Source organism: Pleurodeles waltl, chromosome 8 (genome assembly GCF_031143425.1).
Source record: "Pleurodeles waltl isolate 20211129_DDA chromosome 8, aPleWal1.hap1.20221129, whole genome shotgun sequence".
NCBI classification, from domain to species: Eukaryota; Metazoa; Chordata; class Amphibia; order Caudata; family Salamandridae; genus Pleurodeles; species Pleurodeles waltl.
Window position 1 is genome coordinate 744,698,015 of NC_090447.1, and position 13,346 is coordinate 744,711,360.

Genomic DNA, 13,346 nt, shown 5'->3' on the forward strand with positions numbered 1-13,346 from the left:
CTGTTAAGTCCAATTTAAAATCAGTACTAAAAGTACCTGTTTGCCAAGTAAAAATCTAGCAAGTCACTATTTGTAACGAGCTTCAATTTGTCATAAAACAGTGAGTGGTGCTTGAAATGCTGACTTTCATAATAAATGACTGCACAATCTTGTAGCAAGGCTAAAGACGATGCTCTGAGGACAAACACATTGTGCCCCAACATCTCAGCCAAATCTGATGATTCTTAACAGAGACAATGCTGTAAGAAACAAGCCTTTCTATGAGGACCACGTAAACAACTGTCTCCAATTGATAGTTTAAATCAAAGTGATCCAACACCTGTTTTGAAAGATGTTTTTATTCTAATTAAAAGGTTGACAAGTTCATGACAATACATACAAAGCAGTCCTTTGATGACTTGACACTCATTAGAATCCCTAATGAGAGAGGATTCGCCAGTGCAAGATTTAGCATTTCTTCTTCAACTTGGAGTACTTTCCACTCCCACCCAACTCAGGCCCAAGCTGTTTAAGTAAATGCTTTGAGCTCACAGTTCCCCTACCAATTTGGCAAAATGTGAATCTACTTCGGCTCTTTGCTGGCTGCTTGGCCATTCCAAACCACCGACCCCAACCAACATATGTTCATGATTTCCTCTGTTGGTTCAGCACTAGTGGCCTCGAAAAGTGGAATTTGTGAACTGCCTGAACCTGAACCAAAGACGTTAGATTTCAGTTAATCCAGCCAACTTCTTAAAGATGCTGTCTTAATGCTGAAAGTTAGCACCAAATGTGCTTTTACAAAAATGTGTATGTCGACAGATGCCAGCAGCCAAAGACCAATTGGCTGTTCTTCCATCTGCATCAATTCCAGTTTCTTTGCATTAACCCAATATAAGTTACTAAAAATGCTTAAAGTTTATCTTTGTTATTTACTCTACAGTCTCGATTCCGGTCTCTTGGGTGTTTTCTGAAGTGTACAGCTCCAATTTCCATGGAATCACCAGAATTTCTTTAGGAGAACAGAGGTATACCCTTCCATGCCATACTGAGAGCACAGAAAATAATCATCTAGACTTTTGAAAAAGGAAATAATAATATCTTGCTTTAACTGGCTTACTCGAATAGCACAGTTTTCCCTTGATATAAATCTGTTAACACTAAGTTGAGCTACAAAGGGACCCATTAAGCACTCCCATTAAATCCGTGGGAATATTTATGGACCAGAACAGTATTTCCACTTGAGTTTAATTTGATCATAAATTAAACTCCCAAGAATGGGAATTCCTTACCTGGAATTACTGGGGCGCTTTACACACGTTTCACCAATTCTGGGGGAGTTTAACACTCATTTACCAACTGCTCTGAGCAGTTGGTAAATAAGAGCAGGGTGATACACAAGACTGCAGTGGGGGGATGGGGGGGGGGGGGGGAGGGGTTTAGAGTACTCACCCTGGCAGCTTACACTGGAAGTGAGGTGGGAAGCGACCAAGCCCTCTGCTGACTGTCAGCACCAGAGCCTCTGTTATTTTAATGGATGCACGTTGGCATCTTGCAGTATTGGACCCAGTGTCCATACACCCTGTAATCCTGGGTGCGGGTACCCACAAATTCCCTTGGAGTTAGCAACAGTGGTGCCCCCCCTCATGAAAATTACTCTGATCAACTTGGAAGGAGGGTGAAGTGTCGTTGCTTTTTGAAGTTTGTTGTATTGTCGTTTTCCTGCAAGAGTGCTTTTGACACTGTTGGATGGATAAGGCAACTTTAACCCGCAGATGCAGTCCGTGTTAATGACACTGTTGGATGGATAAAGCAACTTTAACTCACAGATGCAGTCCGTGTTATGAGCGATCTATAGCACTCTAAATTCTGAGTTCTTGGTGTCCTCTGTAGCTGCAGGCCATGGAGAAGAAGTCTGACATTCAGAATGGGGAGCAAACAGTGCTGGAAAGTAGGGAGATTCCACTGGATCCAGGTTCCGGATCTGGGATCTGTCTGACCCAGGCAAACATTCTGAATTTGTCTTGGTGTAATTCTTATACTTGACATAATTCTGCAGTACCCACACTTTGTCTGCATTCCATTTGGAGCAGAAACCCACAGACAGCAATGTTTTTTTATTTATTTTTATTTCCACTTCAAGTCGGGCCTAAAACAAAGGCCTGATTTAATGGATCATCAGCCGTTCTTGTGTTCTAGTATCACCCTTGCTGGAAGCTATTTGGAGCTATCTGGAGCCTATTACCTAGATGCCAATGCAATGGAAGGGAACAAAGGCACACAGCTTCTCACTTCACAAGTATTTTAGAGATACTATGAATTGGAGGCAGGCTTTTGACTTTGTTCAATCCCCGTATGCAAAAGATGTTGCATGCATTGTAATAATGGAAGATTCCACAATTATTTAAATGGCACCTACTGTTTTTTTTTTGGTTAATTCTTGTATAGCACTACTCATCCAGGTGTAGGGTGCGTATGTACATCATGCACAAAGGCACAATAAATCCTATGTATGTAAATCAGTACAGGAAATGTTACAAAAGACAATGAAGGTTATAAGGGGTAGGAATCACATATCGCCCATATTGGCCGCCACTCCTTGTAGAGTGAAAAGTCCAAAAGAACACAAAGTCAGGATAAAAAACACGTAATACAACATTTGTGGTTGTCAATATTAACACTTGTATTACTTCCCAAAGGAAGTCTTCTTTGCAATCTTAGAATTACAACAGATTGGGGAAAAAGCAATAAGGATCTAATACCATGATTTACAGTTTGCATGCAACTCCCAGATGCACTACAGTACACTAGAAGCACTGAAACGTATGAACTGGAAGCAACACCAGTTTCTAAAGCAGTAGCCCACTTACCTATTTACATAAAATACAAATGTGTGATCTGCATATTACACAATGTGTTTTAGAAAAGGCACATTAACCTTCTATGCTACTTTTTAGTCAAAACTGACACTAGGCAAAACATCGAGCTCTCCCAGAATTGCCTTAACCACTGGAGTTGTTTTACTGCTACTATAATACCCTCTAAAGTACTGGGCACACAAAGATCTCTGCAACAAGTGTGCCAACCATGAAAGACTGTAAAGTGCAGCCTCTTAGTGACCAACTAAGCTACAACAAATGTACTGTCATAAATTTCCTTGTTGCCAATTTCTTTGCAGGCATTTAAAAAAATACATGCATAAGTAAACTGTCAGAATCTGCCTTTAAAGCTTCGCCACTTGTGACTCCATTCTCTTTCCTCTTCCACACTTTGATTGCCAATCATGGTTAGTTAATGGGTGCAGAGAGTCATTTTTTCCCCAATTCCAGCACTGGGAGAGAATAAGGGTGTTATGAAAATAGTTTCCTCATGGAGAAATAAAAAGTCAAACCATGAGAATCCCTGAAAAGTCAGAATTGTACTAGAAATGAAGGCAAACCCGTACATAAGTAAATTAATCACATAAGTTACTTTTGTAAAACTAGGTACTCTGTAGCAAGTTAGATATTATTGGCAATTATAGATTGACTACTATTTGAATCTTGCTTCACTTAGGCTATACGTTTGTATATTTCTTATCCATTTAATTGCTGGGTTTCCAAGAGGCCATTTCATACTTTTTAACCGGCATACAATGTATTACGGACTTTTGCACTGGACCAGTAAATATTGCCTCCTTACAATTTCAGAGCACTATATTGGACACACGATTAGGTGTGGAGTCCAGCGTCTCTTTTGGTCTTTGACCATTTAATCAATAAGGTAGCTGCTGAATCAGAGCCAAGGCTTTGGTTTCATTGAAAAGTGGTGTCAAGTCTTTTGTGTTCCTGGTCAGTATGGAACACTAAACCCACCGGTCTTTCAGACCAGAAGTAGGGTACCTTCAGGTCGGCTTTAATGGGAATTAGAACAGTGGAGTCTGAGGGGTTCAAGGAATACAACAGCACAAGGCTTTCAGTTATAAACAATGGCACAGGCGCGCCTTTGTTAGCGTTCCAGTACCCTAATCCCCAGCATTTGCATCTCCTTTTCAGGGGCGAGAGACCCAAAGACTCAGGCCTTCATTACGAGTCTGGCAGTCCTAGGACCTCCAGACTCGCAGTGGCAGTCTGACTGCTGTCAAAGCGGAGACCCGACCGCTTTGGCGACGGTCAGACCTCCACATAATGTTCGTGGTGGTTTGGCCACGGTCGACTGCCAGCACCGCCAGTTTCCCTCCACTGGAGGGACTGGCGGCGCTGGCAGTCCTAATCTGCCAGGGCAGCGCTGCATGCAGAGCCACCCTGGGGATTACACCTCCCCCTCTCCACCCGCTTTTACAAGCTGGTGGAGACGGGGTGCAGGGAGCCCCATGGGGGCCCCGAACTGCCCATGCACTTGGCATGGGAAGTGCAGGGGCCCCCATGGACAACCCCGTCAATTTTCGATGGGTGCTGCTGCACCCTATGCACCGCAACATTGCCACTGCACAAGCCGGCGTTAATGTTGTAGGCCGCTTCACGCTGACCCAGCGGGAGACTCATAATAGAGGCCACGAGAAAGTCACCGCACAAACTCATAAAGAGGGCCAATGTAACCACTGCACGAAGGTGGTAGAAGCATCTGGAGTTGTGCTTGTCTCTCAGTCTTGTCACATTATAGGAGCAAAGTAGTTTAACCATGCAGAAGGAAAGGAAGTGGATGCAGATATTTTGCTCCGATTCATCCTAATATTTCAACTGTCAAAGAAAGACTCAGGGCCTCATTTTGACCCTGGTGGTCACCAGACCGCCAGGGTTACTGTTGTGGTCAGACCACCGCCAAAGCTTCAGTCTGACTGCGACACTACGACCATGGCAAAAGCGCCACGGCCGGACCACCGCCACTTTTCAGCCACCAGATGGCTTGGTGGTGCTGGCTGGCCCAATCCGCCAGGGCAGCACTGCACTAGAGATTACGACCTCTCTCTCTGCTGGCGCTTACACAGCGGTTTCACCGCTATGAAAAATGCTCGCAGAGACGGGGGACCCAAGGAAGCCCCTGCACTGCCCATGCATTTGGCATTGGCAGTGCAGGGGCCTACAAGCCAGCCCCTTTGTGCAAATCATTGTCTGCCTTGCAGTGATTTGTGCAACGGATGCTGGTGTACCCGACGCACAACAGCATTGCCGCCGGCCATATTATGAGCTGGCATCAATGTTGTTGTGTGTTTCCGGCTGGCCCAGCGGGAAACTCTTAATAGGGCCAGCTGGAAGGATACAGCTCTGTTGGTCTCCTGGCCTGCGGGAGTTTGGCAAGTGGCCTTTTCCTGCCAGCCAAACTCTTAATGAGGGTCTCAATGTCATGGAGGAATAAAAGGGCATGTATGGTTCCACCAACAACTGCAATTCATTGACAGTGGGAGTTAGAGGAGTGGGGAGAGCTTCAGAGAACTGTTGAAATGATTTACACCCTTAGTCACCTGTAAGGGTGTGTCTTCACTTGAACATGCTGCCCTCATTATAGAGAATACTATTATTGCCTTACAACCTTCCATAGGCTATGGGGAGCCTGGCCTGAAGCCGATGGAGTAAGCAGCTACACTGGCAGTCTACTCAAAATGCCCTTACATCCGACACCATCCTGCTCAACAGACATCTCAGACCCCCTGTGCGACCAAAAAGACAGTTGGCCTTGATGCTGCCCCATAGAGTCCTTTTGGCAAGGTAACCCCATTACCCGCTGAACTTCATGTAGGAGAGTGTTGGGGTTGTTGCCTAGCCCCATTACACTGGCTCCACATCTCTGGACTTACGCCAGCAGGAGCAAGACACGCTAACATACAGTGAGGGCTTAGGCCATGGAGAATCAACCCTGCAGTGCCCTACAGACTGAGTGCGCCCTAGGGGTTGCCAGATGCTGGTTGGCAAGAAGTGGTGGAGGATACAGCTCCCTACAGAGTAGGGAGCTTTAAACTGAACAAGGGAAAGCACCAATCGCAGTCTCAGGGGTGCTTGCTGATCTCAGCATTGCAGATACCATGTGCTGAAGTGCCCCAGGCGGCTCCCCTGCCATATATAGCAAATTACACCCTTGCCAGAGAGGGGCACCACAACTACCCCCTTTACACTGACCCGGTACACTTCTGGGGCCGCAAGGCACGACCTGCGTCTTGCCCACCCAGATAGTTGGTGCCTCCTGCACCATGGGTCAACACCTGGAGGGAGGCGCACCCAGGACCCTAAAGCGGATTGGATTTGGAGAACAATTGAGTTGATAGAGACATGGAGGCACCGAGGGTGCATCCTCCCGGTCAGCTCCACAAATTTGAGTCCATACTTTAGGCCATTAGAGATGTTAGACAGGCACTTGAAGTTAAAACTGACAAAGTTGTGGCAGACATAAGTCTCATCATGGATTACCAATACAAACTAACTGACCGCATCACAAAAAAACAGAGCAGGTGCTGAAGGAGTTGGTTCCCCTGACTGGGGATTTGAAGACACACATGGCCAATATAGCGAACAGACTCAGAATGCTAGAACGCAGAGCAGAAGATGGGGAGGGAAGGGCCCACAGGAATAACATAAGAATAGTGGGGTTGTAGGAGAAAGCAGAGGGCGACAACATGGTCACATATTTAGAGACATTGCTTAAAGAAACAGTGGCCCGAGGGACTGTCTCACTTCTTTGCATTGGGGCTGGCCATAAAGTACTAGCATGCCTCTGCCCCCCCGGGACCTCCCTCACCCTGTAGTAGCAAGGCTCCTGCAATTCAGGGACCATGATAATATCGTTCATCGATCCCAGAACCTGGAAGACCTACCAATCGAAAAATGTAAAGTAATTATTTTTCAGATTTTGCATTGGCTGTGCAAAAGCAAAGGGCCTCCTTCCTAGCTCCTGCACTGCTCCCTCTCTAATTCGCAACTAGGTTAGTTTGTTACTTCTATTCCTGCTACAATTTCCCTTTGCTTCCTGTCTTGTATGCCAATTTCTGATCCAGTTATCTTTCTGCATTTCCCTATAGTTGAAGTCATTTGGTCCTGTTATCTGCTCCCCAGTCTCTAGTTACTGTGTAGGCCACTTTGCTTGCCTGTTTTGTTTCTGGTTGCACTGAGCTTGTCCTGATCACATTTGTCTGCGGTTTTACCCTTCTTTGCTTGTCACAGTTCCTAGTATGCATGTACTTGTCCTGTCTTATGTTTTTCTCCAGTGTTTTATTGAAGCCTTGCTATTGTATGTAAGCTCCAGGTTTTATACTCCTGTTCTTAGGCTTCAGTGTCTACTTTTGTCCCGTTGTCTTCCTAGTCCTATGCATGCCTTCCAGTTTCTTCTGCCTTACCTATGATTGTTTACTTAGAGTAGTTTTCTCTCTGTTGCTCAGCTTGTACTCCTGTTGGGCTCTAAATGTTTGTAAGTGTACTATGTTACACTCATCAATGTCTTTCTGTATCTCTTCTATACAGAGGATGGCTTCTGGATCAATTGCAACAGCCGGATCCATAGGGGCTTCTCTACTGAGTGTACATACAATCCTTTGTTTGCGCTCTCAGATCCATACACAGAATCACTTCTTCTGTAAGAATAATCTGCAGAGGTATTGAGATTCTTCATCAGCGTGGGAAATGTATAGCCCTAACTGTGCATAATTATAAACCAATGAGTTGTCAAGTTATTGTATACTTTATCTGTACATATTAGGGTTGTCTTGCCTTCTTTGTCCTGCTTCCGTTTCTGTCCCTGCTTCTCTCAATCATTGCACAAACTTGCGGCTCCAGTAGTCTGATATTTCTTGACTTTAAGGGATTCTCCCCATGAGTACCACAAGAGGTTTCTATTTAGGAACAGGTGCATTGGAACATACCTGGAAAATCAATATTAGAACCACTTATGAAAAAAGGATTGGTGAAAAATGACCAACCTATTGTGAAAATGATAGATTTCTTCCATGTTCCCGAACAATACATCCTTTTTGTTTTGGAGCATTGGTGAAATGAGATGCATTATTAAGGGATTGTCCATTTCAGCAGCATAGCCCTGTGGAAAATCAGACATTGAAACAATCACAACTCAATGCCGCTTTTATAGGCAGACCTTCTAAATCCTTAAAAACATGAGCAGTCTTGCAAAAGGCATTTCTTCCAGTGCATGCATTTCTCTTTATTTTGGCCTAAGTTCCAATATAAGTTAAGTAATACATCTAAATATGATAAAAATTGAAATTAAAAAATATTCAGTTTTTAGTGCATGTAAATCATGTTATTTATATGGCTCTGTTAGATTATGGTTTCAGAATATTGCAGTTCAATTACATTTAAATACATCTGTTTAACAAGCTTACACTAAAACCAGATAAAGGCAAAACCAACATTAAAATTATATCACTATCTGGAACGTCTTACATAAAGTATACCTCTCAAGCAATAAAATGATTTTTAAAAGGCGAGTGGCAATGATTTGCATATGTTTAATCATCTGATGAGCTGGACTTAGAATATATTTCATGGCGTTGTGCTATTTTATTAATCAAGAATATTGTGCAGATTTTATAAAACCAAAATATTTTTGCTCAAATACAATGTCAAATTAAAATAAGCATTTTAAATGCAACACTTCCGACTCTGGGCCTGATTTAGAACTCAGCAAACAGGTTACTCTGTCACAATGGTGATCGATATCCCATCGGCCGAACTCTAAATTCCACTATAGCCTATGGGTTTAGATTTCAGCGGCTGGGATATCTGTCACGGTTGTGACGGAGTAACCCATCTAAATCAGGCCCTCTGTCATGATGCAAAAAAATGTTCAGATGTACGACTACGATTGTGGAAGGTAGTTATCTTCCAAGAACAGTATTATTCAGAAAGATGTGCAAGTAGAGAATAGAAACAAATCTGTTGTTAACAATTATTTCAATACATATCATTCTTCATTTCTTTTGCTGCTAATTGACTCGGTCCCACAACTGAAAAGACATCAATGGATTTCCCATTATCCATCTGCACAGAAGGTCACATAACTGGATTTCCCATCATCAATCTTTACAGGAAATGACATCACTGGATTTCCCAACACCAATTTGCCCAGTAGGTGACATCACTGATTTTTCAATCACCCATCTGCACAGAAAGTGATTTCACTGGATTACCAATCATCCATCTGCGCAGGAAGCAAGATCCCACCAAAACTTAAAAACTCTTAAAAAGAAGAAGCCAAGCAAGGGGACTCATTTCCATCATCTTTCTGCTTAGGAAGTGACATCACTGGACTTTCCATCATCGTTCTGCGCAGGAAGTGACATCACTGGATTTCCTATCAACCATTTGCAAAGTAAGTGATATCACTGGATTTTCCATCATCATTCCATCATTCAGATGAAGAGAAAGTGACATCACTGGATTTCCAATCATCCATTTGCACCGTAAGTGGCATTACTGATTTCCGGCCAAAACTGTCCTTATAAGAAGAAGCCAAGCAAGAGGTCTCATTTCCATTTTCCATCTGCACATGAAATGACATCACTAAATTCCCCATTATCCATCTGCACAGAAGTCATATCACTGGATTTGCGATCATCCATCTGCACAGGAATTGTTATCACTCCCCGCCATTCCCCACCCCGGATCTACTTAATGGCGGGCGCAGTACATGTGCACCAAAGGCAAGCCGATCTACACCTGGACCGTGCACACTGCCAGGATCCTTGCTCCTCTCTCCTCCCACCACTACCCTCCTATCACCCTCCATGCCCTCAACCTCAGCCACTGCTCCTCACACTGCTGCCTCACAGCACCACACAACACTGAGGGAGCGTTTTCCTCTGCTTCCTGCAGGCTTTTGTGCATTTACCCACACACAATCCTCACTGCACTAACAGCACCCAACACCCCACTCTCACACTCACACAGTGCCACAACTACTTACACAACAATCCACACTTGCATGCTTGTTCCTCAACGCCCATGGACTACAAAAGAAAAATGACACAGAGATCTGGAACCTGCTGCATGACAATGTGCTGGACCAGTTTTTCCTCACAGAAACTTGGCTGAACTCTGCATCAGCATTTTACATTGCCACAGTTCATCCCCCCACCCCCTACCCTTGGCTACAAGATCGCCAGATAAGAAAGACTTCACAAGGCCTGAGGCGGAGGCAGAATCACCATCATTCATGAGAGCACCATTAACTGTTTCCACCGACATGTCACCCTCCATTATGGAACACCTGTCATTTAAATTCTATGCCACAACTTCATCCTATGCAGCATTCTCATCTACAGACCACCAGCAGCAGGCATCAACTTCACTGACTCATTCACATACTTCATTGCAACACTCACCTCGAGGCTAGCAATACCATTCGACTCGGAAACCTGAGCCTCCATCTGGAAGACCCCAACTTAAAAACACTCAAAGACCATGGAAGCCTGGGCCCCATCGAAGGAGTAAAGGGATCTATCAATGTTGCCTTACACCTCTTAGGCCCTATTTCACCACCTTCTGCAACATCAGAATAAATGAACCCACACCAGTTTTCTGGACACTCCACATCTTCATCAAGTTCAGCATCGCTGTCCTGCTCCAATGCACACACACCACTGCCAGACCAGCCTGCAAAAACTGGACAGCATCACTGTCAAGGACTACAACACTGCTCTCAACACCTAATGACTCAAAGACAGCAAAAGCCTCACCAAAGCCATAAGAAACTTTTAAACAACTGGATCACCTCCTGCACCAATACTCTGCCCCCTCAAACACAGCAATACAACAAGATCTAGACCCCAAGCCAGTTGGTACACAGAGGAACTCAGACTGATGAAACACCATCACAAACAACTAGAGCACAAATGGACAATGAATCAGGACAATACAGAAAGAAGCACATTGAAATGTCCCCTTAAACGCTACTACCAAATGTTCCAGACCACTAAACATGCAGCTCTTTTGCGCCTCATTGAGGCCAGCAACAACAGATACAAAGAAATATTCACCATTGTGAAGGATTTCACCTCACCAGGGGACACCTCGAACTTGATCAACCTCTCAAAGAATCTCTGAAACAATCTTCCTCAATTCTTCAATCTCTGAATCACTACCATTTACATCAACTTTAACCATCAACTGGACCAGACAGACCTCACCAAACACCTCCAGATCTTATCCAAAGAACCAATGCTAGCCACATAGCCCACCATAACCCCAGAAGAAACCGCCGCCACCATTAACTCCATTCACTCAGGAGCCCCATTGGACCGCTGCCCCATACTATTACTACTCCAGAGGACTGCAACCCCCAAGAGTCATGTTCACAACTATTCTAATTGCCTACACTTCTCATGCAAACTTTCCAGACGCTTGGAAACTGTTCTCCCATTGTTGAAGAAATCCTATGTGGACACTTTAATGCTCGACAACTACAGGCCAATCTCTCTGCTACCAATCTCAGCCAAGGTCTTAGAGAAAATCATCAACAGATGACTTATCAAATACTTCAATGACCATCAACTCCTCTACACCATACAATCTGGTCAGACTCAACCACAGCATGAAAACTACCCTCATGACAGCCACAGATGACATCCTCATGACTCTGGACAGAGGAGATATGGCGGCCCTTATCTTCCGGGACTTCTCTGCAGCATTTGACATGATCTCCTAGCCCATCTTCATCCAATGCCTAGATGGCATCAGGATTCAAGGACATGCACTCTAATGCATCTGCTCCTTTGTGACTGGAACTACCCAGTCAGTCAGCTTGGCACAGTAAACTTGGATACCCGTGACCTCATCTGCGGAGTTCTGCATGGATCCTGCCTGAGCCCGACTCTCTTCAACGAATACATGATCCCTCCAGCCAGCATCATCTGCTCTCACAACATCTATGTCCTCTCCTACGCCGACCAAACAAAAATGATTCTCTCCCTTACAGAGAAGACGGCCAGTGCCCGGATCAAGTTAAATGCCTGAATGACTGAAATCGCCCACTGGATGAAGACCAATTGTCTAAAGCTGAACACTGACAAGACCAAAATGGTGATCTTTGGGATGAGCATTTTATCATGGCAGTCCACCCGGTGGCCAATAGAACTAGGACAGATATCCATCCCTATCATCCATGCCAAGAACTTTGGGATCATTATCAAAAGTAAGCTCAAATTGAACATCTAAGTCAACGCCATCAACGCCTCATTATCCATACCCTGAAGATGCTAAGGAAGATTTTCAAATGCCTCCCAAAAGCACTCCCTGGTCACAAGGGATCAATGAAAAACTAACCAAAATGCTACAGACCATTCAGAACTCAGCAGCCAGATTCAATCTCGACCTCCCACGCAGGACTCACATCACACCACACCTAGGGAGCTGGACTTGCTCAATTCAAACTCCTCACTCACACTTTTAAGGCACTACCTAACAGTAGCCCAGTATACCTCAACAATTACATCTGCTTTCCCAAGCCTTCCAGACAGCTGTGGTCATCTGGACTCCTACTTGCATGCATACAGAAAGACCGATCCGGTGGTCGAGCCTTCTCTAACATCGCTCGTAAAGTGTGGAACTAGCTGCCACTATACATAAGAGCCTTCTCCTCACTTATTGATTATGCAAGAAGCTGAAGACTCAGCTTTTTAAGTAGTTCCACTAGACTCTATGTTTGGCTAGGCTTACACTTGCCTGGTGCCAGAATACCTTCCCAGGTGATAGTGCACTCTACAAATCTGCATAATGTAACACAGCAGACCTTTACAGAGGTAGGAATTGAAAATCTGACCATTTGACAACAGGAGCACATGGCACCAAAAACTCAGAAGCACAAAACTCAGAAGCAAAGAGCCTTTTGAGGACAGCAATGCTACTCATAGTACTTATTCCCAAATTCACCTGTCAATGACCTTAGCTTCAGGTGCCATAATCCTGCGGATCAACTCGTCTTCCCTAAATTCCACTCAATCTCTTGCAACTGCAGGTTCTTGGTAACCACTTTGCCAAACATAACTCGCACATCAGCTGAGCTCACATTTGTTCCTCTCCTCTTTTTTTCTCTCCACCCACTATCGCCAGAAGCGTGATCTTCATCTTTGATTGCTATGCTCTGTTCTTCTGCACATTTGTACATTCACCTGGGCATCTCCACTCATCTGCTCACTTACCATAAACATCACATTTCAGAGCAGCCTTAACCCACCAACTTCTATTCCCATCCTGTGGTGAAACCGAACCGAGCAGGTGACTAGCACCTACAGCCTCTGGACCCATAGTGCCTACTTACACATCAGAGTAGCTGCTCCTCTTTGGTCCCTTTTGAACTGAAGTCTTTGTGCTACCCACTGTAGGGAACACGAAGGCCTACTGTTCTAGTTGTTCCAAGGCTTAATACCTCAATAGTAGCACAAGCAAAAT

General features: G+C 44.5%; 1 protein-coding gene across 30 annotated transcripts in view; it reads right to left on the reverse strand.

The window, feature by feature from the left end:
- Positions 1-13,346, reverse strand: part of MCF2L (MCF.2 cell line derived transforming sequence like) — an 828,274-nt gene that overhangs the window by 127,255 nt on the left and 687,673 nt on the right. For all 30 annotated transcript variants that reach the window (XM_069204968.1, XM_069204983.1, XM_069204981.1 and 27 more), the window contains one exon: positions 7,862-7,977. In XM_069204968.1, the coding sequence (XP_069061069.1) occupies positions 7,862-7,977 (116 nt within the window). The remainder of the gene's footprint in view (positions 1-7,861; positions 7,978-13,346) is intronic.